At 33.8% G+C, this 27,952-nt stretch overlaps 5 protein-coding genes and 2 pseudogenes across 7 annotated transcripts; 2 read left to right on the forward strand and 5 right to left on the reverse strand.

Moving 5' to 3' along the window:
• Window positions 1-1,633: 1,633 nt before the first annotated feature.
• On the reverse strand, window positions 1,634-6,259 carry LOC120153286. Of its 3 annotated transcripts, none has more exons than XM_039165273.1 (9): window positions 5,972-6,259; window positions 5,521-5,676; window positions 5,188-5,409; window positions 4,753-4,845; window positions 4,418-4,520; window positions 2,654-4,199; window positions 2,375-2,550; window positions 2,070-2,298; window positions 1,634-1,834 (listed from the first exon to the last, which is right to left on the reverse strand). In XM_039165273.1, exons 1-6 carry the CDS (start codon window positions 6,090-6,092, stop codon window positions 4,079-4,081), a joined length of 816 nt encoding a protein of 271 aa, XP_039021204.1. In that variant the 5' UTR covers window positions 6,093-6,259; the 3' UTR covers window positions 1,634-1,834; window positions 2,070-2,298; window positions 2,375-2,550; window positions 2,654-4,078. The 3 variants fall into 3 exon arrangements, with proteins under 3 accessions (XP_039021204.1, XP_039021203.1, XP_039021202.1); XM_039165272.1 differs by having other exon boundaries at window positions 2,375-2,540; window positions 4,286-4,520; XM_039165271.1 differs by having other exon boundaries at window positions 4,286-4,520.
• Window positions 6,260-7,790: 1,531 nt separating this feature from the next.
• On the forward strand, window positions 7,791-8,554 carry LOC120153223 (photosystem I reaction center subunit IV, chloroplastic-like). The gene is made up of 2 exons (XM_039165219.1): window positions 7,791-8,186; window positions 8,360-8,554. Exons 1-2 carry the CDS (start codon window positions 7,860-7,862, stop codon window positions 8,462-8,464), a joined length of 432 nt encoding a protein of 143 aa, XP_039021150.1. The 5' UTR covers window positions 7,791-7,859; the 3' UTR covers window positions 8,465-8,554.
• Window positions 8,555-9,095: 541 nt separating this feature from the next.
• LOC120153345 lies at window positions 9,096-10,419 on the reverse strand (annotated as a pseudogene).
• An 807-nt stretch (window positions 10,420-11,226) lies between these two features.
• On the reverse strand, window positions 11,227-15,145 carry LOC120153198 (annotated as a pseudogene).
• A 1,991-nt stretch (window positions 15,146-17,136) lies between these two features.
• Window positions 17,137-17,591, reverse strand: LOC120153276. The gene is made up of 2 exons (XM_039165262.1): window positions 17,472-17,591; window positions 17,137-17,395 (listed from the first exon to the last, which is right to left on the reverse strand). Exons 1-2 carry the CDS (start codon window positions 17,555-17,557, stop codon window positions 17,152-17,154), a joined length of 330 nt encoding a protein of 109 aa, XP_039021193.1. The 5' UTR covers window positions 17,558-17,591; the 3' UTR covers window positions 17,137-17,151.
• Window positions 17,592-21,930: 4,339 nt separating this feature from the next.
• On the forward strand, window positions 21,931-24,938 carry LOC120153274 (alcohol dehydrogenase class-3-like). The gene is made up of 9 exons (XM_039165260.1): window positions 21,931-22,102; window positions 22,186-22,322; window positions 22,901-22,947; window positions 23,033-23,358; window positions 23,503-23,585; window positions 23,737-23,812; window positions 24,041-24,198; window positions 24,279-24,440; window positions 24,523-24,938. Exons 1-9 carry the CDS (start codon window positions 22,069-22,071, stop codon window positions 24,637-24,639), a joined length of 1,140 nt encoding a protein of 379 aa, XP_039021191.1. The 5' UTR covers window positions 21,931-22,068; the 3' UTR covers window positions 24,640-24,938.
• A 1,780-nt stretch (window positions 24,939-26,718) lies between these two features.
• Window positions 26,719-27,714, reverse strand: LOC120153275. Its single transcript, XM_039165261.1, has 2 exons — window positions 27,308-27,714; window positions 26,719-26,849 (listed from the first exon to the last, which is right to left on the reverse strand). Exons 1-2 carry the CDS (start codon window positions 27,625-27,627, stop codon window positions 26,783-26,785), a joined length of 387 nt encoding a protein of 128 aa, XP_039021192.1. The 5' UTR covers window positions 27,628-27,714; the 3' UTR covers window positions 26,719-26,782.
• Between the last annotated feature and the right edge of the window lie 238 nt (window positions 27,715-27,952).

Here is a 27,952-nt window from a genome sequence, read left to right on the forward strand (position 1 = left end):
TCTTGGTTTTTTGTTTTGCCGCCTAAGACAATTTACGCGATGTCTCACCTATATTACCTACTTCGTAGTAATAGTTTTGACTTTTTGAGGTTTCTTCATAATGTGTAACAGTGTGTTTACACTTGTTTATTTTTTTTATCACAAAGAAAATTCATTAATTTAAAATATTTTATCATATAATTAGTAGCATCTATAGCACTGTCATTAACAAAAACAATAGAAACCCAAATATTATCCACTCAACTCCTGTCTCTTTAGAGGCCTCAAACCATGCAAGCTAATGTCAGAGTACGAATTAACTTATCTCAGTAGTTAAAAAAATCGTTATTATTTTTAGAGGTCACGTTTTTAAGTATAAGTAGCTACAACAATTTAGTTGAGTGTTCATTGTCTTGTCAACTGATTGAAAATATTTATAACATATATTATTTTATAACCTCGTTATCTTAGTTTAAGTTTTAACCCATTAGGATTTTATTGTTGTTGTATTATTTTATAACCATCTTAACTTAATAAAAAATAATATCAGAGACGATGTAAGTGATTGAAGTTTATGTATAATGATTAATTTGTAACGACAATCAGTTGGATATTATATAGGCAAAAGAAGAAGGATTTTGTATTATTATTAGAAGATGACAGAGATAAGAGACATACTAAACAAATGCCTTTTTGTTTAGACTTGTTAGAGTATAATTAAAGTGCTCAGCGAAACAAATAGTCTAATGTAGGTGATATTGCTTTATCACATCAAATCACACATAATTAAAAAAGTGGAGTTTAATTCCCAGACATCACGGAAAGGAACCGAGGCAAATGAGAAGTGCAAGTACTTGGGTTGGAAATAGAATAGTGAGTAGAACCTAGACTGAGAAAAATATTCAATAAAATTGGCAATAGAATTTAACATTCTTAGTTATTTAATTGAGTTTGTACTAATTTAGTGATATCGGTGGTAAACAAAATTATTGATATATATTGATATCATAAATTCAAGTACTATGAATATAAGGCATAAACGTTTAATATAAAAAAGATTAATAATTATTTTTTAGTAAATATTACATTGTATTTATATCATATTAATAAAAAAATGTTATGTCTTTTCCTTATTTTCTAATCTATAGTTGTTCGATTTTATTAGTAAAATAATATAAAATATAAAAACACTAAAAAATTCAAATAATAAAAACACTAGAAAATTCAAATAATATAAAATATAAAGTCAAACTATTTTTTAAAATTTAATAAAAAGATAAAAAATAATATAAAAATAAAAATTAACCGACTAAAGTATTATAAATATATTTAAAAAAACTAAAAAAAAATAACAGTCTAACCATTTTTAGAGCCCGTTTTAGATGGCTTTTTTATTAATGGCAAATGGCAGGCAAGCTTGGCAGCCTGGCATGTACAAAATCACCTTTTCTTATGTATTAGGGAAGTAGAAGTAGTGGGTAGTGGGTAGTGGTTTTTTCCCCAATACCCAAGGCAAGTAAATTAGTTTGCTTAATAGGTTAATCACGAATTTATTTTGTAATCTACGGTAAATTTTACAATATCAAATGAACTCATCTTGTTGAAATTACGAGTTCAATAAAAAAAATATTTTAATGGTTTCAGATCCGTGGCCCTACGTGGAAAAAAACCGTGGGTAGTGTACCTAGAAAAAGTTTTTTTTTTTAAAATACTCTGCAGAGTTAATGAGCAAATAACGGGAAACGGAATTTCTAACAAAATTCGTACTACCAGTTGCTGCCGTGCCACATTTAATAATGTACCAGACTAGCTCAGCTGCTAAGAATTAAGATTCATCAATGCTCTGTCTCTCTCCCTATTAAGAGTTTGTAAAAGCAAAAAAAAAAAATCAATGCAGTATGTATAAACTGATGATGATATGCTATGCTGAATCAGGTATGACTAAGGAGAATTAGAAATGATCAGAACATGTTGTATGATTTCATTCTAACTACTGAAATTAACAACACCAACTAGCTTTCTATTGTTTTTTTTTTTTCCATTTCTAGAATTCTATTCAACATGATGCATGGTTGATACTTGATCCTTACCTCAAAATATATCACATGTGATGATGTTCAAGCCATCATTAATAACCACACAGTTCCCTACCGCATGCTCCCGAGCAATCAACAGAAGAAACTGCCACAATTATGGTGCCAGATTCCGAGTTTACTCTTACGGTTGTCTGCGACCTGCATTTTCTGAAACGGATGAATATGGCCATGTAGTTGGAGCAAGATTTAACCATGGCATTGATACCTGGGTCACATGTAATTACTAGAAAAAGAAATTTCATCAGTTATCTTCATGAATTTCATACCCAGAATATGATATTTAAGAAAGATGCAACCACCTTCAATACTTTTCTTGGTATGCGACCATGTATTACTGTAAGATGACTATAGAAACTCCATCCACCTAAATCTTTAATACGGTGTAAATTCACTACACAATTTTAGCTAGTCTGTGTTTGTTGGCCGAAGAGTGAAAGACTGCAGTATTGTTTACGCTTCAAAAGCCTGTGAACATCTTGAAAAAGCAAGGATCACATCAAAGGCATATTTGACTTTATGACTAGTCTATCATATGTTCTTTATCCCAGACTGGATTTAACAAGCAAAAAGGGATGCACCTGATCTTTGTCCCGAGATATTTGGAAATAGAAAGATTGCTGGTCATCGATGTCTACCATATCTTCATTGCAGTTAATAAGGCTTCTATAATCTGAACCACCCGAGGAACGCTCAGATTCATATTCACTAAGAAAGTTCAATATAGAATTCCCATTGTACATTAATGTCATTGCAAGTAAATGAGCATCACTATCTTCTTAAACCACTTGATTGTAAGATTTCCATTGTACATTAAAAGCAAAGGAAAGCTGATTTCCAAAACCAGGAGTATTATTCTCTTCAACCAAAGCATTGCTCATGAAGCCAAGGTGATTTTCCGGAGATGGGAGAATGTCACTTGTCTCACTGCCTTGACATGCAATTTCATAATTATTGTTGTCTGCAATGAGATTAAGGCGATTTGACGAATGAGATAAGGTCAAAGGAAAATGTTGCAGATCTGCAATTATTTCTTCCTCTGTGTCAGAAATAGATCTCCCAAACGCATGTTTGTCATAACTGGCACTGGTGGGAGACACTAATGCATGAAAATCTCGGGGATAATTTCCTATTACAGGTGCTGAACACAACCCAAGAGTACCAAATGATTCACACCAGTTATTTCGACTTTGCCAATGGTTCCATGAATTTTGTACAGCAGGAATCAAGGTCCAATTTGTATTCAGACCTGTAGATGATAAGCTACTTTCATTCACGTCTATAGAATGCCACTCAAGCAGCGGTAATTGTGTCACTCTTCCTGGAGAAGATCCAACTGGATCATGTGAATCATCTAAGTTTTTGAAAGTACTAAATGGAATATTTAGACTTTGGTGATGATCCCATGAACATTGTAATGCAGGAACTACGGTCCAATTTGTATCATGCAAATCATCAGGCTCTTTGAAAGAACTAAATGGTAGAAACGATCCATGTCTCACCAATGGAAAGACAAAACTGGAGTCACCTTCAATGAAGGAGATGAGATTTTTCTCTCTTAATTCAAAGCTAGGTGACTCTAAATTATTTTGAAGGGTGCAGTCATTGTTATATGGTGGAGTAGATATTAGAGTGCATAGCCTCCGTTGATCTGTCTGACCAGTAAGATGATGTACCATATGAGGAATCCCATTCAAGCAGTGGCAACAGATTCTCTCTCACAGGTAAAGATCCATTTGGGTCGAGCAAAACATCTGGATCTTTGGAAGAAATAAACGGTAGAAAAGATCCATGTTTCACAAATGGAAAGCCTAAAGTGGAATCACTGTCAATGGAGGTCAGATTTTTCTCTCTTAGTTTGCAGGTAGGTAACTCCAAATTCTTTTGAAGAGCGCTGTGATTGTTATAGGTTGTTGACTCAATATTAGAGATGATGGCGTCTCTCGATATGTCTGGCCAATAAGATGATGTACCATTTTCCAAGTATGACAGTGTATCTTGAACTTCTAATATCTTCTTTGTTGGAAACCTATCAAGTTTAGTGGAAGGAACATCGGACTTAGGGCAGGGAAATAACTCAGATTTGGTATTGCTCTCCAACGGTGCAGACTCAGCACTTCTGTAACCCTGCAAGAGCCATTTTTTTCTTTTTTTAATATTGAAATAAAATTAACATAAGAAATCATATTATGCAAAAAGTTGCAAGAGCATACATTCTTCTCATTACTCCTAGGAAAAAGCAGACTAAGCAGCGTTGAAATGACATCATACCTGAGATAACATCTACACAGTGCACGATATGAATTGCGAAAATAAAATTAACTTTTAATAATGACAAGGCTAACCCTTTGGAATGGAGTTCCTCTATCTCAGGAAATGAGTTACAAGCCCATTGAAGCAGTTTCTGTCTCTTTCTAGAAAATAACTCTGTTTGATCAGAACAAGACCCTGAAAGTTGAAATTATTTGATTTTGTTCAATGAAATAGTTAATAATTCTCAGTTTTAGCAAAGGACTAATCTCGTTTCAAACAGCAGATGATGCTTTCATTAGCTTTTTCTATTTGCAGTTTGAAAGTCCAAGGTCAAACCAATATGCAGCATTTCCCTATATCCTTTCCCCCTCTTTGCCTCTTTTACTTTCGAAGTAGAGAATAAAAAGTATTGTACGAGTATTTCTACCTCCTGGTTTCTTGTTGTCACTATGATGCTCTAACCAATCTTCTAAGCTGAATATAGGCTCAACCTCTGCAAAGGTATTCTTTAAATTGACCTCTGTCAACAACAAAAGGAATAGTGGTCACTTTAAAAAATATATCTTCATTACTTTGGCTTCGTGGAGACCAGACATGATAAATTTAACGAAAGAGTTTCAACTGGATTGATCATGGACAAAAAAAGGTTGGGAACTTTGCATCGATAGCAGGACAATACTTTAAAAAGTGCGAAGATTCAAAATAAAATTATGATTTATGGACAATAATTTTACGTCATACACTAATATTTGCACTAATAAACTGAAAATACAGCCTTAGACATAAATTGGGTAATATATGACCAGCAAAAATGATAATTATTGAAGCACAAGAACCAAAGAATCCACTTCACAGTGCATACCCAAGTTATTCACTGCTCTCTCAACCAGTGAGGGGGATGGATCCAAGTTGATATCTGTCACATTGTTAATAGGAAACGGTGATCTTGAGTCCTTAGAGTTGATTTTTTCAATAGACAACAATGATTCCAGCTCAGGGCTAGCCTTTGGGACAGACAATGGGGACTTAGCAATGTTAGTCCCCTCAGAGGATTTAGATATGTTCCTAACTATTCTGGTCCCCCCTGCCAGTAAGAAAGAAATACCATAATTGTTAAGCGAGAAACAAGGAATTGAATGTACCGAACAAAATGAAGGCGATATAAGTCAATTTCTGTTAAAAGTGAGGCCAATACCTGACTTAAACCTACCTACTCCTCTACAACATTCGCTGGAATTCACCTTGTGTGTAGGGTTTTTGACCCTCTGCATTGAATGTGAATCAAATCTTTTGCCCGCGTCTTTCTTCAGTTTCGTGAAAAACGCAAACTCGGAAGTTTTAGGGTCATCACCTGCATATGAACGATGATTAAAACAAAATTCTTTAAACGCTTAGCTTAACAGGTACAAGTAAAAAGGAAAAGATCAGGCAATCTAGCTGAATTCCATTGATGTAGGCTTTTAGAAGGAAGCCATATACAGGAAAACATTTTCCTTCCAAACAAACAAGAGCAGGTTGAGAACTAAACAGGGCGAGCTCGATTTTTTTTTTTAAAAAAAAACTAGCGCCAGAGAAGTTCAATTTAAACTTGATTTTCATTTAATAAATGAATAAATGGCAAACAAAAAACAGGAGAGGGAAAAAACCTCGATTTGATCGGGAATCGGATACGTTTACAGGGATCCTAACTTTGGGCTGAGCTGCATGAGATGAAATTCGGATTGGAGACGGATCTTCGGGATTAATTTCGTGAGATCTTCTCTTCATTTTGATCTAATTCCTTTCATTTGTTCTCAGATTTCAGGGATTGGGTAAAATAAAAAACACTAGCCTGTACTTGGATGAAGATTGGATCAGGGAACAGAAATCAGTGAGGAACTAGTGCCGGGAAAAGAAGTTGAAAAAAAAAATGTAGTTTTGGCGCCTACGTGGCACGTGAGATGGGGTTCGCCATTGACCAAGGTCCTTCCTAGGCATGCCTCTTCTTTTTTTTTGTCCAAATTTGTACATTAAGAGAACCATTCATTTTGATTTTTGATGATTTTTTTAAAAAATAAAGAAAACAAATTTTAGGTGACTTTTTACTTTTATATTAAACTTTTATTCATGTAAAATAAAAATTAAGAAATTAACATAAGATGCATTAATTTCAAAAGAAAGAGATAATTACATATGATGTCCTCAAACTATAACTCCCATTCTAAACCAATCTTTAAATCTTAAAACATTTAATGTTAGTCCACATTATAAATTGTTATCTAAAATTATCAGTATCATCTCATTTTTATCCTTTCGTTAACGTACTTGTTCATTCTACTATTTTAAAAAACCAATCTATTTTCGAAGGTCATGAGATTGATTATTGAATCTCAAAAATAGATTAATTCTCTTTTAAAAAAATATGGGTACAACCAACAACGGGTTGGTCTAGTGAGATGAGTCACTAAATCCCTTAAGCAATGTTAGGAGTTCGAATCCTGACATTTACGAATGGAGCAAACTGGCTTGGGAGGGTCGCCTCGCCTCTGTAGTATCAGATCTTGATTAGTCGGTCAATAGATCGGACACCAATGATTAATTAAAAAAATAAAATTATGGGTACAATTCATGACTAATTAACTACCCATAATTATTTAACCGACCTCTTGCAATTACGAAGGCCAAGAATATCTTCCCAAATCCTAGCAATTAACGACATATTAACAAAAAATTAAAATAAAATAATATTAATAATGTTAAGACTAATAAAAAAATATTTTAAAATTTAAAGACTAATCTTAAACAAAAAGACAACCATAAATACCTTTCACTATATATTCATTTCTATTAATTTAATAATTTTCATACCACGATTAAGAGAAATTACACATTTAGTATTTAAACTATTAATTTTAGTTCGGTTTAATACAATTTTTTTTTAATTTTTTACAAAATCATACACAATTTATTTTTATTTCATTTTAGTATCCCACCATTAAAAACTTTAGTTTTTGTTTCGTTTTAGTACATCATTCAAAAGTTAACGTTAAATTTTGAAAAAAAAAACTGAAAGTTTAGGTATTAAAACATATCACAATTAATAGTTTATGTATTAAACGTATTAAGTTTTCAACACGAGGTACTCAAATGAAATAAAAACTAAACGATAGATATGATTTTAAAAAATATTAAAAGTTTAAATACTAAAACTGATAATTTATATATTGAATATATAGTTTACCCCAATTAATTGTGTTGATGTGATTTGTTTAATCCGGGATACCAAAATCACTGCAAGGGGTATTATAGTAAATAAAAGACATATTTATCCGTGGCGAAAGGATGACTCGTAATCACATTATACATGCAAAAGAGATATGGTGCACAGGTGGCAGCTTCCTAGTGGAGTAAACAATTCGAGTGCACAATCTCAAGATGAGATAAATCAGGTAGCCAAAGAAAAACAAGGAAAATCCAATTCATTTAACGCCTCTCCCCCTCAAGCAATTCTTCTGCAACAGAGACGGAAAGAAAAAGGATCAGAAGAGTGAAGACATGGCTAGCTGCTCCAGCATGGCATCGGCGGCTTCGGTTTTCTTGCGAACACCCAGTGTTTCAAGCTCCGCAGGTTCCAAGACCAGCAACATGGTCTTTTACCCTTCAAAAAACAACAGAAACACAAGGCTTGTCGTGAGGGCGGTCGAGGAGGAGGCTTCACCGCCGTCTCCAGCCCCAGCAACCACCACTGCACCACCAGAAGGTGGCGAAGCCCCGAAGCCTAAGCCACCTCCAATCGGACCAAAAAGAGGCGCCAAGGTGAAGATTCTAAGGAAGGAGTCGTACTGGTACAACAGCTACGGATCAGTTGTTACAGTTGACCAGGTCACTCTTTTACCTCTATACTCTTATTTCGAAAATTCATAATATTTTTTGTAAACCTTAAAAATTATTATGATATCATCGTCACGCTATGTTGCCGTCGTAATTTAATACCAAGTCTCGATGTGGGTACACACATATATATATGTGAAGAAACGATTGTTTTTGATGTGCAGGACCCCAAGACTCGGTACCCGGTCGTGGTTCGATTCAACAAAGTGAATTACGCCAATGTATCCACCAACAACTACGCACTGGACGAGATTGAAGAAGTTAAATGAGTCACTGTTGCATTTTGTAATCTCTTTAGTTTTCAGTGATTTATATATGTTCAGACTACCCCTCAGCTCTGCCTTTAAACTTGTTTCTGCCTATAAACGTCTTGTACAATATTATCTTCTCTCTCTCTTTCGTGATCGATGTTTGATGCTTAAAATTGATTAAAGCACCTATCTGATTCGTTTTATAATCGTAATAGCCGGGACCCCTCCAAATAACATAACTGTTTTTCCAATAATGATCATGATTTCGAGCCAAAAACCTTCCACTTTCACGCATGAATCACACGGCATAACATGAGGTGACCACAAGCACTCTACTCAACAAGCTACCGTATGCAATATAACTCGGTTCCTGGTGGACTGTTCATATGCAAACAAGAACCCCGTTTCTTTCTGCTTTTGGCACAGATTTACGAGAAGGAAACCGTTCCTGGCGATGATCGGTGTTGTAACAACTAAACTCGGTAATTAGAGGCAAAGATGATTACATTCAGACCACACTGCACACTATTTCATCAAGAAACTAAACCCGAATCCCATTAACTGTCATTGTAAGAAAACTAATTGAAGTGAAAAATGTGAACCCTATAGACTTGAATCGAAGCATATGGAAAGCAAACTAACCTTCCTTTCAAAGAACTCTTCCATCCATTCCATCAAGAAGACCTGACCATAGTCCCTTTACCAGTGGCAACTGAGCGAAAAAAACATTCCAAGGAGGGTAACCAACTCCACTTCCACGCACACGACCTTCCAAGTGCAGAGATAAATAGCTGCATAATGAAACACCACACAACTAAATTTCACTAGCAGCGGGATTTGTATAGACATGTCTCCTTATATTCGGGTATCATCAAATGAGAAGAAGATGGTAAGTTGGAGGAACTCTTACACAGGAGATTCAGGGGAAGCACCAGCCAACTTCTTTTGTTCATTAAGCCACCTGTATTTAAGATTTAAACAAATATATATCAGATAAGACAGAGAGAACATGAGAACTAAAAAAAGGAATCGATCATTGCAGAACATAATCTTACTCAGTCCACTCGGAAACATAAACTGGGGTCAGCAGCCAAAGGCTCTTTCCTTTCGCAGTGATCTCTTCATGTCTTCACTCTCATCAAAGTCGAGACTAGGTGAATTCCTATCCGTAGCGAAAGGAACCACCAGCACCCCTCTTTCCAGAAGCCTCGCAGTGAAAGGCTCAATAAGTTTAAATGATTCTAGGATGAACGACATAGGGCCGGAACATATCACAAGACGAGCAATTCCTCGCAAACTGCTGACCGGAATGATCTTATTTTCATTCACTCGGAGCTTAAGATTCGAAAGGCTTTCTTCTCTCGATAGCCTGGCGAGTTGTACGTTCTTGGCAGTGTTATCCCTGAAATACAGAAATGCAAAGATAGATACCACTCCAATGTCAATGCCAAGACTCGTCAAAGTGTCGGCGACTTCGGATTGCAGGATTTCAAAATACTATATGAAGTTATTAACAAGCCTCGATTTCAAAACAAAGCCTGGTTCATAAGCATTCAATAACAATAAATCAAATCAGTAAAATCCACTGAAAACTCCATCATATTGTTTAATCCATCCAATCCATTGGACTCACAACTTATGCACCAGAAATCTAAAATTCTCAGCTTCAATTGAGATGTAAAAGTTCGCACCAATGACAAGTTTACATCAGCAAAGAGAATCTTCAAAATCCATAAATATTGAAACAAAATCAGAAGATTTAAAAAAAAAAAAAGATTAATGAGAGTGATCTGAGAGGAGTACCTAATTTCTGAGGAGGATGGGGGCTTATTAGCAGCTGAACAAACTACGGAAGAAGACAGCAATGGTAGCTTATTTTGATCTTGTACAGATAGAAGAAAGTACATTCTTTCTAACATTAGTTTAAGGTTTGAGGGACCAACAATGCAACAAAACAGTGCCATGGAAGCCATGGCCGGAGAGCTGCTTGTAATTTGAGTTTTATTGGTTCGTTACATTCGTCTGTTACTTGCGGTTAACATTGGTGTTCCCTGGAGAGATGTGATCAATAAACTGCCACGCTAGCGGTTGTCGTCGTGAGTTGCCCATTTGTCTTTTCGGACCAGAACCGGTATAGACTTATTTTTATGGGTATCGAACCCATTATATGGAAGCTTGAACGAACTTGCAGCAGTAATTTGACAAGTCTTCATTTCATAAAAGCTTTGAACAATGATGCAAAGTCATAAATTAAACTATTCACACATGTCAAATTAAAAAAAAATATCATAAATCTCTTTACAAAGCAAAGCAAGTGTCTCTTAAATAATAAATCTCAATAAAAAAATCATGTTAGTGTCCTTTTAACAATGATAATAAATTATATCTTAAAATATGCTAGATTATGGAAATCTACATATCTGAGTAAAATTAATAACTTTGGATTTACTTTTGTTCAACCTTATCCAACAATGTGTCGTGCTGATAACATGTTTTAAAATAAATGAGAGATATAAGAGAAAAATTATATATATATATATATAGGGATTAAATAGAAATTTCAAGCACAAAGTATTAATGAAAGAATAGAGAAGACAATGACCGGTGGGTTGAAAATTTTACAAAGAATTATAGTAGAAGAATCAAATTAAATAAAATGTAAAATTAAGAGATTAAATAAAACGACCTCCTTTTGAATGTTTGTAAAATAAGATTACAGAACATCCGGGGGTAGGGTTACAATATTAGGCCTGTTGTAATATCCCATAGAACACGTCTTTGTCGGAAGTTAGGGATACGCATAGGACTTTTTGGTTAACTCGATTCTAATTCGATTTTTTTAAAAAGAAAAAAAAATCGTCCCGATAGGAACGGGTCGGGTCGGAACCCATCAAATTCGGGTCTCGTGCTCATTCCTAGGAACTTGTTATAAAAAGCTCGCAAGGCGTGGATCCGAGCGGAGCGGAAGACCGGCTCGGGCGCCTAAAGCTCTACAGCCAGCTGCAGCCTGCAATGAGCATCAAAATTTTGTTAGAAAACTTGTCACACGAATCAAATGGCAACACAACAAAGCTAAAATTGTTAACGGTGAGTGAATCCATTCACCACTTGAGCTGCAAACGGCAACATCTTCTCTGGTGTCATGCTGGCACAGAGAGCTGAAAACATGAAAATCAAACAGTCAACACAACTTCACAATGGCCGAATCAACCATAAAGTAGAGAACTAGAGCATCCAATGGCATTGTATTTGCTGGTTCCAAAAACTCCATAAACAACAACCTAGTTTAAGAATCACTTAGTTGACAAAACCCTGTGGTTCAATCTGTATGAAACTTGAAATGCTTAAATGTACCATATAGTACAGCCCCAATAAATGCATCCCCTGCACCGGTTGTGTCGACAAGTTCCGACGGTGGTATCTTCTCAGCCGTTCCCACAAATAACCGGCCAGTTACCGTCCCCATCCCATTTGAAGTCAATTTGGTTTCGACCTACAGAAGGCGAAAATCTCAAATTAAAAGAAAATTTCTCACGCTGTTCTTCAAAATCTTTCCTCTAGGAATTTAGTAACCTCGGTGAGACCTGTCCACAGACTAAACATAAGTCCTAAGGCCTGCACATAAGTTATAAAGTGCCATGCTTTGTATATTACCGATGAAATGCATGTTGGGATGCTCTTGCTGTCATCTTTTCTCTGATTTAATGATTCCAATAAACTGTCGGCATCCATTTCTTCAGCATCATCAGAATCACCTACACACATAGTAAAGAAAGCCCATAAAGAATCGTCATTTTTCTTCCGCTCCGATCACGTTTTGTAGTTCGGGTTCAAGCGGTTTTCTCGACAACACGATTCATACTACACTCACCGTTTACCCTTCTTTCAAGCATTATGCATCCATCTTCACCCAATGTCACAATGACGAACTTTAATTTTGGCAACCTCATAAGCATGGAAATAAGCGCACTCGGAACAGACGGAGCTTCTGTCCATGCCTGTCTCATTGGAAGTTCATGACCCGTGCCGATAGATAAATACATAAACAAATTCCACACACAATGGCTAAAAGAAGCATGTAGGGATGCAATATCAACTTACCAGTGGAAATTTTGCAGAGCATACAGCATAAGTAGCAAAATCCAGAAGATCATCTAAACCTTCCCTTTTCCTTTCGGCCTCTACTAATATCGGTATATTCTTGCGAGCAGCCTGTACCGGAAGTAGCCAAAGAATGCTATTGATTGACATTAATCTTGAAAGGAATTTAGAGGGAGGCCAGAATATTTCAGCGATTACGATGGGAAACCGCCCGTCAACTATGCCATAGATGGAAAACTGACAATTTACCTCTTTTGCAACAAGTAAAGCAGTCTCGGGGTGTCTTCCATCAAAGTAGACCATGTTTGCTCCATCCAGTGCAGATAATAAACTTGACCGAGAAAGCTCCTCTGGTATCAAGGGTGGATAACCAGGGGTGCCAATACAAGTGCGGCTTTTCCTGAAATTATAATTTGATACCATATTATCCAACGATGGAAAAAAAAACCAAGGGCAGTACATTTGAATATACAGAATGCCAAGCCGATCTCAATGAAAGTGCTCACGTTTGGGTGTCCACGATGACGTAGGCAAACGGTGAGTTACCCTCCTCAGAAACCTGAAAATAACAAAATTAAGTCAGAGGGGGAGAGAATTCGGGTCGTAATGAAACATGTAACGGCAGTAAAAGAAGTATGATATAGCAAAGAGTTGGCAAGTCTCTTGTATGACAATCTGATAAAAGATGGAGCTTAAAAAATGTGCATATGATATGAAGAGAGAAAATAACAAAGTTATGATTCATTTTCTCCATAGATGATGAGATGCGCATGAAAATCCAAAATAATATAAAAAATAAATTGTCCAAACTATACCATTTTTTATTTAAGCGCCTAAAGCTTTTTCGATCAATCCAAGTGTCTGAAGTAACTAACGTTATCATTTGGATTGTCTTGGCCACAACCAACATTAAAAAATTCTGTTGAGTGACACATGTAATGTTTTGATAATTTTAAAAATTTTATTTTAAAAAAAACTTTAAAATATTATTATTTAGAAAAACCCAAACTTTTATCAAATCTTTTAAAAAAACTAAAACTTTGAAAACCCTAATTTCAATCCGTATGCCCACACCATTCGCTGTCGTTTTCCGTTGCTGTGGTTGATCAAGCCTCCACCAGAACCTTCACCTGATGACAAGCCGAACCCGACTTCCCTGACGAAGAAAACGACAAAGCAAAACCCCAAACCTTGAAAAATCGAGACACCCATGCGACCTGACGGCAAGGACGACAACGACCGACAAAGGGAGATGCCAAGGGCGGTGGTCGTGGCCGACAAGGGAGATAATAAGTATTTAGGGATTTTAAGGTTGATTTTAAGGATTTTTAGGGATTTTAGGGTTTCTTTTTGTAAATTTAAAGAAAGTAGATTTTTTAAAATATAATAATATTTTTATGTTTTTTTAAAGAAAATTTTTAAAATGACCTAAGCGTAACATGTGTCACTTAAGGATATTTTTTAACATTTGTTATGATTGAAACACTAAAAATAATAACGTTTGTAATACTGAAAATAATAACGTTTGTAACGTTAGTTATCTGAATTGACCTTCAAAAAAATCTAGATACTTAAATGAGAAAAGTGTACAGTTTACACACCTTTTTATATTAAGCCAACCAAAAATTATAAACACATCTTCAACGGTTGGCCCTGGTTAAATGTTTGCAGTCTGAGTTCCCAAGTTATTTTATTACCTTTTAACTTGGTGGTTGAGGACAGTAAAGATCAGAGTATGTAAAAATCTGGTTCTACAATCAAAATAGACCAAAAAAATATTAACCAATACCAATTAAACAAATCTTGAAGGCAAACTAGTTGTAGAACCAATCAAGAATGGTAATTGCAGGCTAAAGATATCTCCAATAACCATTAGCCATAAATCATCACAAAAAAGGCTTACAATAAAGAAGGAAGTGTTGACTCCATCAGCTTCAAGCTCCTCCAATATACCCTTGCCTTGAGAATCATTTGCAACCTAATGATCACAGAATGCAACAAAAGAAATCTCAGTGATCAATTGTTGAGTTTTACAGTGAGAGAAGTGAATAGAGGAAGATAGTGAGTGCAAAGATATGTAAGACCTTAGAAATTAACCGTGGGTTTAATCCCAAACGAGCAGCACAAGTTAAGGCATTTCCGGCATTGCCACCTCCTTGAACCTAAGAAAACAAATGCCAAATTTGTCAACTAATGATAGTCAACGCCTACACAGAAACCGAAGACATGAAAGCAGAACTGCAAAAAAAAAAAAAAAACCTTAAAGCTGGTGCTCCTGATTTTGTCGTCTGGGTTAGGAAAAGAAGCTACCGTGGCCAAGAAGTCAACTGAAACTTGCCCAAAGCCTAGCTGTTGATGATGTCGAACAAAGTTAAAACATTGTCAAAGTGTAGGCTGATAGTGATGCTAAATGAAAAGGGAAAGGGAAAATAGCGTACGACGATGCGGTGTTGGGGAAGAGGTGGAAGCGACTCGGATGACATTTGGACCCTGAAAATTTTCTTCACCAAAGGAGATCGTGTGGAGCGAAAAGTCAATGAAGAGACGATCTAGGTTGGCAGATATGGCATCGGGGAATGGTAAGAACCACGTAAGCATGGATTATTTTATTATTAATGGCGTGAACTACAATGTTCAATTGACTTGAGTAGCACGTTTGAGTATAGGTGACAGCTGAAAATGGATAGAGTTGAGTCTGGTCTGGTCTGAGTCTCTCGGGCTTGAATTAAATTGGACTAACTAAATCGTGGGTCCGGAACTATAAACCTAAGAAAAACTGAATTGAGTGTGCTTGTCGATAAAATGAGTAAAATTGGCCAAATAGGCGAGGCACGTGAAAAAAATTAACTTATTAGATTATTTCGAAAATTAATTTAGTATCTATAACAAAACTCATAACGTTATACGATGATTTTACCCAAATGATATTTTTATTTAAATTTGTCATATAAAAAACATAAACTTCAATGAAATATAATTTTTTATTAAATTTAGTCATATCAGAGTGATAAATTCTAATTAAAAAATATATTTTATTATAACTCGTCACTTCAAATGAGTTCAAAGTCATTGTAGCAAATATCTTAGTTCCCATAATAAAATTTCTATGTCGTATTTGACTAAATAATTAGTCCTTCTACGGTATTGGGCTAACATTACCCGATAAAATCAAGGTTTAAAATTTAGAGGTTGAGGTTTAGGTTTAGTAACTTGTTCTCTTAGAGTAAAGCTTGTTTCTTAAAGAATACGTAGCTTATTTTGACTAAATTAGATTCTCTATGGGTGTGCAATGGAAAAATTATTTGATGGTTCCGACTTATCACGTCGTTTGTAGTTTCGACTAAATTAGATTCATCACTTTCCTACGTTTAATTAAAGAGTTGATAGTTATTTTAAAAATTGTAACTCTCGTTCACTGAGACCATAAATAACGTGATGAGTCGGAACCATGAAATAATTTCTCGTGCGCAATGAGGCGTATCTTCGGGGTGTGTTTGTGGGATGCTCAAATCAAACAAGGTTAGAGAAAGGACTTGGAATAAAATGTTAGGGTTTCATGGTTTAGACTGTTTAATGTGAAGCATGAAAATGAGAAAAAGATGGAAAATACTCAAATAGGTTGGAGAAGCACGGGATTTAATTTGTCTGAAAGCAATCTCGTTAAATAATATATTTTATTTATAAATATAATTACAGAAAAATAAAAATATATACATTTTGTATTAATCCGTATGAGTTGATACAAGTTGATATGGGTCGGTATTGATCAAGTGAACCAAAATATAAACAAAACATAAATGATCTGAATTAGTATCTAAATTTTATTTTTGATTCAATTTAATCCTTAAATTTTATAATTTTTTTTAATTTAATCTTTGAACTTTATTTTAATCCACATTAACCCCTAGACTTGACAACTTTTTCCTAGTTTGATGATTTGGCCCTATGATATTTTGCCACCTCATGAAAAGGACTACAGATAGCCAAAAATCCAACTTCCAAGCAATATGGATAACAAATTTAGGGACCAAGTTAAGAAAATGACAAATTTAAGGATTAAAATTTAGTTTACCGCTGTGGATAAAAAAATATAAAGGATTGACCGGTCAAAGGAGACATTTAAAGCTTATTTAAGAACTCAAAATGGACGTGCATTCGACTATTGTTTAGTTTCCTTAAATTATCTTTTACAAGTTACAACCCTTCGTAATCGGAAAATTTGCTACACAGGTCCTTACAATATAGTGTAATATATTTTAATTTTTACAATTTAAAATAAAATAAAAGTTATTTAGTCAGAAGGAAGAAAAAAAAAACAGTAAAATTATTGTTTTTTGTAATAATTTAAAATATAAGAACCAAAATACACTTCATTCTATTATACGGGGACATGTAGAGTAATTTTGCGCTTTCTAACCCCTTCTTTACTTAATCATCCATTGCACGTGTATCAACTGTGTTTCCTTTTTCTTCTCTAAATTATAACCTTAACAAAAGTTAATGAAAAAAGGGAAATCGTAGCCAGAATTCTGTACTAGTAATTAACGTAAATGAATATGAAAGAATGAGTGGGAATCAGAGATCAGTGAAGACAAAAGATTGATTTACTTCGAGGATGAAGGAGGAGGAGGAGGTGGTGAAGAAGACTCGAATTTGTAGTGTTTATCAACGGCAACGGAGACATCCCATGTGCAACTGAGACCTTTGGGGATAACAACAAGATCTCCAGCACCGAACTCCACAAACTCCGATGAGCCTTTGGGGTACGCCTTCACTCTCCCTTTCAGCAAATAACAAGTCTCCTCTGCATCAAACTTCAGCTGGTATTTCCCAGGTGAGCAACCCCATCTGTGAAATCATAACATACTCAAATATCATTCAAGAAGAAGAAGAAGAAGAGAGACCCTGAAGGATTTAAGCTTACTTGGGCCAACACTTGATGTTAAGCTCTGAGAGCTTAGACTCTGAAGGGTTTCTTTCCACAACAATTCTCAGGTTATTTCCAGCCATGGAAGAAATTTTTTTTTTACTACGAATGAAATTAGAGAGGTGTTCCAGATTTACGCTTTGATATGATTCGTGGGAGTATATATAGGGAGACAGGCGAAGAAAAACAGTGTGTTTTTGGTTTAGGGTAAATAGAGTAGAGGATGGCTATTGGCTGTTCTAATGAAAAATATTGGCTTTAATGGGAAGAAAAATGAAAAAAAATAAAAAAACAGTTGCAGGAGATTATTAACCTAGTCAAAGGTTGACTGTGGTGAATGACAAAGTGAAACGTGGCATCAGACAATTCGATGGAGAAATCACTGTTTGAACAAAAGGTGTCATGGTCTTGAAGATACAGACCCAGCTTTGACTGGATGCTCCACAGTTTTTACTTTTTATTAGCTAAAATAGAAAGATTATGCTTAATTATTTTTTTAATTTAAGAAAAATAATATATATTTAATGTAAAAAATCATATGATACTGAATGGTTGCTGCATGGGAAATTATTTATTTAGTTTTTAAAATTTTAATTAAAAACAATGTATTAATTTAAAATTTCAAAATTTCTAAAATAATGTTTGATCAGTCACAACTCACGACTTCATTTTATTTTACATTGGATCAATCTCTGACGTGTTCTATTCGTTATCCTCTTCATCGGAAACTGTCAATGTCGCACGTGCAGTACCACTACCACATGCTCTTATTATTATAACAAAATTGCCTGTCGAGGTACTCTCTTTTGAGGCGAATTTCTTTAAAAAAAATTACCATTTCAAACCTTATTTTCCTGTCAGACATCATTTTATATTTATTTCTCGATTTAACGTTCTTTGTAAGAAGGTGTGGCCTATGTACCGTGCTTTAGACCACGTGTTAAAAGACAAGATCCATGCACCGCGTCTTACAAAATATGTAAAAAATTAAATACTAATTTCATAAATATTTTTAAATTGGTGTAAATATGTAATTAATTTATGTTAGGGTGATATTTGTGTAAAAACATCAACTTTATTTATTTATTTTTTGTGTGTAAAAAAAACTTTCTACGTTAAAATCTTTAAATATTCTTTTACAAATTATTTAATAACTCGAATTTTTTTATTTTTGCATGAAATTACATAATATGTATAATCTAGTATATGAAAACTTTGAGTGTGAGCAATTTAAATTATGAATAATTTTATAAAAGTTTTATAATTAGTATATCAAAATACACAAAATGATTAAGATGCAGTGATGAAGATAAGAAAGCAAATGTTAAAGAATAAGTTGTTCAAATCAAATTCCACTAAACTTTGTTAAGTTCAACAGGTTTCACACACCTCATACGTTACTATTCATTTACCATCTCGCATAGATTTGTGGTAGAAATTTATATTTCTTATATATAGGCTTTTATTTCCAAGCTTCTTTGCTTTCTTAATTGTAATTAAAAATGAATAAATATTATTAATTGTTGTTAAAAATAATAAATAATGAATAATAATTCATTTGATCCCTCAATTATAATTAAAAGTTTATTTTAATATTTTTTTTATATTTTTAAACAATTAATTTTAAAAGTTAATAAAATTTTCAAAATATATGAAATTTATAATTTTTTAAATTATAAAAATATTTTTTTATCGTCATCATCATTTTGTAAAAAAAATACTAGTTATAATTTTTTTATAAAATTATTCATATTTTAAATTGCTTACACTCAAAGTTTTCCTACACTAGATTATATGTATTGTGTAATTTCATGCAAAAATCAAAATTTATCGAGTTATAAAATAATTTACAAAAGAATATTTAAATATTTTAATGCATAAAGTTTTTTTTATGCACACACAAAAAATAAATAAAGTTGACATTTTTACACAAATATTATCCTAATAGAAATTAAATATATATTTGTCACTATTTTAAAAATATTTACTAAATTAAAACTCGATTTTTTACACATTTCGTAAGGTACAGTGAATGGGCCATGTCTTTTAACACGTAGCCTAAGGCGCGATGCATGAGTCTCGTCTTCCTGCAAAGGGTGTTAAATTACAAAATAAAGATAAAATGATGTCTGACAAGAAAATAAAGTTTGAAAGGGTAATTTTTGGGGAAAATCAACCTTTTTGACATGCATATTATAAATGTGTATTTTTTATTTATAATTTATAATGTATATTCTCTCATTTCCACTAATTATTGATTTTTAAAATTCAGATTTTTAAACTTTAACTATAATTATTTTAAAAATTAATTTTATAAATATATATTTCAAAACTATTTAATTAAAAAAATTTAAAATATTTTTTCATATATCTATTAATAATAAATTTTAAATGATAAAGAGTCAGAGTTCAAAAAATTGACAAAAAAATCTATAGTGGACAATTTAAGTGAGAGGGAGGTAGTATAAGTAAAAAGACAATTTTTTAATATATGAAAATATATTTTATGATTTATTATATTTGTTGAAAAATTATTTAACTAGATAAAATTATAATAATATTGAAATATACATTATATTTACTATTTTATAGTAATTGTCATCTAATTATATCGATTGTCGTTTAATTAAGATTACATTTGGATAAGATTATAGCATTTGTCTTCCTTTGGTTGGCATTTCATGGCATATTATTGATCAATGTCAAACGCAAAAGATGTTATGTGGCTAATGAAATAGATGGTATAATGTTAAGTGACATAAATATATTTTAGGTTGGACATATATACGTTAACAACATAATTTTTTTAAATAAAGTAAGTCTAAATAAAATTTTAAGATAAATATCATTCGTAAAATAAGTAACTAATTAAATAAAACTCAAATTTCAGAATAAATAATATCGACAAAATAAATAATTAATAAAAAAATTCATATTTAAACCTCACCAAGTTGTAACTCCGCAACTTATCATGGTGCACGATTGTAGATGCAATTTGACTGCTGCTTCAAATCGATCGGAAGGTTTGTATCTGATAAATCTATTGGGAATAAAATCAAATAACCGATACTGTGATAGAATTGTGTCTAGAACAACCTTTAACGAGATACTATTTAGTGTTCTATCGAATTAAATTGCTTAAACTATTTATAAATCCTACAACACTTAAATAAAAGATAATTATGTTTAAATATATTTGAATTTATCATTTTTTAAATATTATTATTATTAGAATTGTTAAATTAATATTCAATTGACTTCTAAAATATATGTTTTTATAAATATTATAATTTTTAAACGAGGAGGAGTTACATTCAAATTTTCAACTTCATTATAAATTATCTATGATTATTACAAAGGGTAAACTACACGGGTGACCACCAAATTAAGTTCAAAACAATGACTAAAATGATAAATGTGTAAATATTAAGAATCAAATATAAAATTATGTTAATTTTACTAATTGTCACTTCACCACATCCGTTAAAAATTAACAATTAGTGACTTGATTACACCATTTTAATAATTGGGTGGTCTGATTGATCGTATTCAAACGTTAACAATCAAAATGATTTATGACTATAGTTAAGTGATCACCCATACAGTTTACCTTATTACAAAACATATTCGTGGGATGCAACATGCGACACTGTAACACGACAGCTAGGAATCCATGTTATCCCTTGCAAAACAATTTATCTGGGTGGATTTTTTATTGCTTGAATGGAATCATGCATCATGTGCGTGTGATTTGCTTTGGAAATTAATGATTTATTTTATTTTTTATTTTTTCTATTCCCAATCCAAATTGATTCATGTTATTTACTTAATTTTGGTGGATTTAACCAACCTTTCAAGAACTTTCCACACACACGGCCTCAAATTTAAAATCAATTTAAACAATATCAAATTACTTACCACTTAAATTAATATATTAATAAATTAGTAATATCCTTTAGAAAATAATTTTGTAAGTATAAATCTTTATCTTATTTTTATAAGTTTTCTAACAAACATTTTAATTCTCTTTAGAAAACAGTAAAAGCTTTATTTCCCATCATACATATTTTGATCTTAGTTTTGTTCAATTACTTTTTCAGCATATATATTTTCGTTTGATTCGATAAAATATTAATAAGATCTATTAAAATAATTTATTCTAAAAAAGCTACTTTAATTGAGAAATTATTACCATAATATTTTAATAATAAGTAATAATGATAATCATTTGAATAATATGTTTGATTACTATGTTATCAAGTTTTTTATTACCAAAAAATAAAAAAGTAATTAAATTTAATAATTAGTTAAATGGATTTTTTATACCTAATTTGTAATTTCATTTTCTTAATAAATAATAATTAAAGTCGTAAGAAAAAAAGGGTCAGGGGTTGCAAAACCTGCGTAGGGATAAGATTGCACTGGGAAACAAACATCAGGATTCCAGTACAAATCGATTTGATATATGGTATATCTGAATACACAGAATTATTAGATAGTTTTGTCCGCCCCCTTTCTCAACCTCAAACTATTAAATAAATCATTCTCTCTCTCCGATTTGAGATTTCTATCTTCTACAGTCTCTTATTCATCAATGGCGACTCAAGGCCAAGTCATCACTTGCAAAGGTACTCTGTTTGTTTGTTTATGCGTTTGCTAGCTGTTACGAAACCCTATTAATTCTACTGCGGTTACGGTTTTGATTTTGAAGCGGCGGTGGCTTATGAACCGAACAAGCCACTGGTAATTGAGGATGTCCAGGTGGCTCCGCCGCAGGCTGGTGAGGTTCGGATCAAGATTCTCTTCACTGCACTCTGCCACACTGATGCATACACTTGGAGCGGAAAGGTTTTTTTTTTTCTTTCCTGTTTTGTTTTGTATATATTTTTCTATTTCCGTTTTGTTCATCTCAGTTGCTTTATAAGTATATTTCCAAATGAATCCGATTGCATCTCACATGTTTCCATTTTGATTTGAAAAACGTATAAGCTCCAATCGCTTTATCTCGAAGAAGGAACTGTTTGAGAAGATAGAAAAGAAATGAATTATTTTCGCTTTTTTACTTTTCTGTCCAAACAAACACTACCTATTTCCCTAGGATAATGAGTTTCTCTTCAAAATGCCATGTAAACTGGATTGTTAGGAATGAACACGTGGAGATTCCAAGCTAAATGGGAGTATCTTGCTGACTTTGTATTATTGCTTTAAAATAGGAAAGATGTGTATAATGTTGTTGATTTCAATACTTTTTTGGTAAATTGAAATTGGGGTGAGATAATGTTGATAAGAATATAATTTGTTTTTCGTGTAGTCTCTAGCAGTGACAGTGATAACGCCTAGCCTTTTCTGGTTCAAGATTTTCTTTTGATATTTTCTAATCAGCTGTTTAATTATGATGACTAATATGTTTGATTTAACCTTTTCAGGATCCTGAGGGTCTATTCCCATGCATTCTTGGACATGAGGCTGCTGGGTACGCCGTTTACCATTTGTTCTTACTGTTTCTGAGCCTCTTGATGGCTATGAGCTTAGAATTATTTTTGAACTTTTGAGTGCAGGATAGTAGAAAGTGTGGGTGAAGGTGTAACTGAAGTCCAACCAGGTGATCATGTCATCCCTTGTTACCAGGCGGAGTGTAGAGAATGCAAGTTCTGCAAATCAGGAAAGACAAACCTATGTGGCAAAGTTAGGACTGCCACTGGAGCTGGAGTCATGATGAATGATCGCCAGAGCCGCTTCTCAGTAAATGGGAAATCAATCTTCCACTTCATGGGGACCTCAACATTTAGCCAGTACACGGTTGTGCATGATGTTAGTGTTGCAAAGATTGATCCACAAGCTCCTTTGGACAAAGTATGCCTTCTTGGTTGTGGTGTTCCAACTGGTAAGTGCTTGTTTAACTTTCTCTTTATTCATAAATCTGTAATTACATACATATTTGGTTTGACAGTTCATATATATTTTGTTTTAGGACTGTATATACTGCAGCTTTTGCACAAACTTAAAAATATATTTTTGTGTTGGACAGGGCTTGGTGCAGTTTGGAACACAGCCAAAGTTGAACCAGGGGCTACTATTGCTATTTTTGGCCTTGGGACTGTTGGTCTTGCGGTAAATGACAAATAGCATCTTACTTGTTTATTACGGACTTCTGTGCATGTTTAAGCTGTCTTCCAAAATATTTGTTATCTTCATCATTGCTCTCTTTGCGGTGCTAGTCTGTTAGATGTTAAACAGTTTACCTTTGAATGTGACTGTGCAGGTTGCAGAAGGTGCGAAATCAGCTGGTGCTTCAAGAATAATTGGTGTGGATATTGATAGCAAGAAGTATGATATAGGTAAGTAATTTACAAATAATAATTCTTAAAAAGGAGACTATTTAGTCAATCTTAATATGGAATATTCAGTAAATATTCTGTATAGTGTGAGTAATGGAAATAGTTGCTAGAAAATGAGTGCTTACTGCTTTGCCTATCCATCTTTGAGATAAATATAAATCATGCATTGCTTACAGTCTTCTACTTCTAGATGCTGATTTCTTTTTTCTTGTCGAATGCAACTTGCAGCAAAGAATTTTGGAGTTACAGAGTTTGTGAATCCAAAGGACTATGATAAACCAATTCAGCAGGTCCTTATTGATCTCACAGATGGTGGTGTTGATTACAGTTTTGAGTGCATCGGAAATGTCTCCGTCATGAGAGCTGCTTTGGAATGCTGTCACAAGGTATATGTGATAACTGAATTTGATGAACACTAATGACTGTAAATGGAGTACTACTTCTAATGAACCTGAGAAACTTCCAGGGTTGGGGAACATCGGTTATCATAGGTGTTGCAGCATCAGGTCAAGAGATATCTACTAGACCTTTCCAACTGGTGACTGGCCGTGTCTGGAAAGGGACTGCGTTTGGTGGATTCAAGAGTCGTTCACAAGTGCCTTGGCTTGTGGACAAGTACATGAAGAAGGTAAATGCAATTTATATGCAATTCTATCTCCACACCTATAGAGTGAGCAGGAAACTTTATTCTGTTCTCCTTCCCATTGCAGGAAATCAAGATTGATGAGTACATCACCCACAATTTGACTCTCGGAGATATTAACAAGGCATTTGATCTGCTGCATGAAGGGGGTTGCCTCCGATGTGTGCTTAAGTTGCAGGAATGAGACTACACGTGTGAACTAAAGGGGTGATCTGTGAAGAACTACGTGCCTATCATCTGGAACCGGGTGTGTACTTTTGCTGCTATCTTATGAGTATAAACTAGAATGTGTTTGTATGAAGCCTAGTATTTTAAGCTTGTGAAAAATGTTTGCTTTATCATGTTAAAAGCGAACCTGTAATGGAGGTGTATGCACGAACAAAATAATTGAGCTCCAAATCATCTGAATTATGGAGTTGATGAGTATCAGATATTGATGTTCTGAAATTTTGGTGTTTGCTCGTGGAGATATTTGCTTCTCTATTCCTGGTTGGTTTGATTTAATTTTTTTAGAAAGAGAGAATTGAATAATTTCCATTTCCATCAAAATTCTCCGATAGATATCCAAAGTGTGGATTTCACGTTCCCTCCTATCATAACCAAGTTTCAAGATGAATGCATTTCATTTTAGGGTCGATGAATTGATCTATCATTAAATGTAAAAAGAATCCCGAAATCTGTATATACCCTAATATGTAATATTTTTAAGGGTTTTAGACTTCTCATGTTTTTCTTTGGTTCTGGTGCCGCATTCTTCTTCCTGTTTTTCGTCTTTTATTTGTGATTAACGAATCAACTTGAATCGAATATAGACAAACTGAAAATGGTTCGACCCGAAATGGTCTGATATAAACTTGATCAGAACGACCCGTTTTTCACCTTTAGTATTACGTAACACCTTCTTGTCTTGTTTTGTATGACGTCATTTTAAAAGAATAATATATGTTATGGGTGACTTTAGCATCACGCAAGTTGTAATTTGCATGCTACACACTGGTTTTGAACTGGTCTCCACTCCCACATATGACAACCTTTGAAAATTCTAATTTACTTGTACTGCATTGTGGTTTTGAATGGGTCTCCACACCCACTATTCGCAGACCTTGAATTCCAAGTTTGAAGATTGTCATTATTTATAGTGGTCAAATGGGAACTTTTCAGTATTAGTCCTTGTCAAAAAATAATAATTCATCTAAACTTTTTTAGTCTTCGATTAAATTAAATATATTTTTTTGCTCCTCCAAAGAATCAATATTTCAATTTCATCTCTTTTGGTTTTAACTCAAAATTGTTACCAATCGATGGCTGATGGACGACGAATCAACGTTTTATACCCCATGTACCCTAGGATGAAAATCGAGATCGCACGGGATTTCGACGGCCAATCAACGGAGACTACGACGACATATGAGTAGGAGGATGGTAGGGATTATGTCGGTGGTGATAGTCGTGGCTTGAAAGGGCGGCAACGTCAGATTAAGTTTAGGATGTGGAATTTAGGGATGTTTTATAATATAAGAAAAATTTGTGTTTTTTTATAAATATCATAATATTTGTAATATTTAAAAAAATAACTTTCAAAATTATTAGATTGTGACACGTGTTAGTTAACGGGGGAAATTAACTCCCGGACACTTAAATGGGTAATGTTTGGAACGTTAGGCACCAATATGAGTCAAAAAATAATTTAGGCATCTGTTTGGGAAAACGGTATAGTTTAAGCTCTTATTTTGATATTAAGCCAAAAATGATTTATGTTGAGTTGAGCTGACATAATATCATCAATTTTCGAAACGAATTGAGATGAAACAAAAAGTTTAAACGTTCGGATTGAGCTCAAGACGGTTAAAAAGACCGACCCAACGTATGCCTATCCCTAGTTATTTACGAGCCAACATCAAAGACATGCATATATGATCCGGTGACAATAGATGATGCTGAGCAGTATCAACTGTTATTCTAATTCGTTAAAACTTCGTATTCTCCGGAGTAGATGTTTAATTCGGACATCCAAGTTCAATAAACATGAATTTATGAAGGTAATAGAATTTATATAAATGCATAATATATTAAACATGGATATTAAAATACACCAGACAACACACTGAAACCCTCCTTTTCGGATGAGTATTGTTCGGGGTTTGATCTCAAGATCAAGTGTAGATAAGAAAACAAATTGTTTTATCATTACACAACTCACAAGTTGACAAACACCAAATCTTATTATAAAATTATTTTATATCGATGAAACCCAGCCGTTCGATTTTGCCACCACAGAGCTGAAGTCCCATCATCTTAATTAGCCTTCCGGTGGTTGGGGGCGTAGTTTATGGATCTTCTTCATCTTTGGCTTCGTCCAAGGCTGCATTTGCTTTTTCCATGGCAACGATTTCACTGCAAAGTGAATGTAGCAATCCAACTAGTATCAAATTTTAGGAGGGACGAAATTGCTAAACTTTAGAAATTAAGGATCTATTCAGTGTTTAAACTCATAGGGGGGAAAGTCTAATTATACTAATATTTGAACTTGAAAGTACCTAGAACGCTATTAGACCAAAATATTTGAGAGGGGCATTCAAAGTTAAAAGGATAAATAAAGTACACCAAAGGTCATTAAGTTCTGCTCAAATGATCATCTTAGTTATTAAATTGATCGAACTATTATATAGAGTTTTTATGAAATTATAATAAATGAAAAATTTAATGACCATTTTGTACTTTTTAAAAGTACAGTGATCAAACAATTATTTGAGCATAGTTCAATTGTGTCGTGTGTACTTTACCCAAGTTAAAATTACAAGCAATTCTCATGAGATTATATATACATATAACTAGGTTTTGCAGAAACAAACCGAAGGTGTCGAGTGAGATTAGCAGCTTGAACCAAATCACCAGCTTCACGAGCCTTCAAGATTCCGAACATGAGAACGAGCTTGGCTTGAGTAATGGCCGATTGCTTCTCGATCATTTCGGTTTCTTCTTTCAGTTCATCGCATTGTTTAGCAATCTCATTAAACCTTGTTATTAAATTCCTCTGCTCATCTTTTAAGCATTCCTGTTCTTCCCTTACCTTTCCGATCTCCGCTTTCACTCGTTTGGCTTCCATCCTCGCTCTCAGTTTCTTCTTCGTTTGTGATTTCGAGCCCACTCGATCAATCTTTCTCGGTGCCATCGGATAATATCACCGCTGCAGGCTTGAAGTTGTAGCTCAATTTTCGAACTACAGCCGATTGAGAAATGATCTTGATCACTGAAATTGGCGCTAACATGGTTTTAATGCATGAAATTGCAGCAAGTTCGTCGAGGTTTCAGTGGTAAATACGGAAGGGCGGACGAAAGGACTTGGAACCAAGTTGGAAAATCATTGATTGTAAGAGTCATTCCATGAATCCATATAGATTTATACTGGTGTAACTGGTCAGCATTGTACGTATCGTTCGGCTGTTAAGCTGGAATCGTGCGATTGAAAGAATTTCGTCGTGCGGTTCTTGCCTCGG

The sequence above is a fragment of the Hibiscus syriacus genome, unplaced genomic scaffold (genome assembly GCF_006381635.1).
Source record: "Hibiscus syriacus cultivar Baekdansim isolate YM2019G1 unplaced genomic scaffold, ASM638163v2 tig00111099_pilon, whole genome shotgun sequence".
Lineage (NCBI taxonomy): Eukaryota > Viridiplantae > Streptophyta > Magnoliopsida > Malvales > Malvaceae > Hibiscus > Hibiscus syriacus.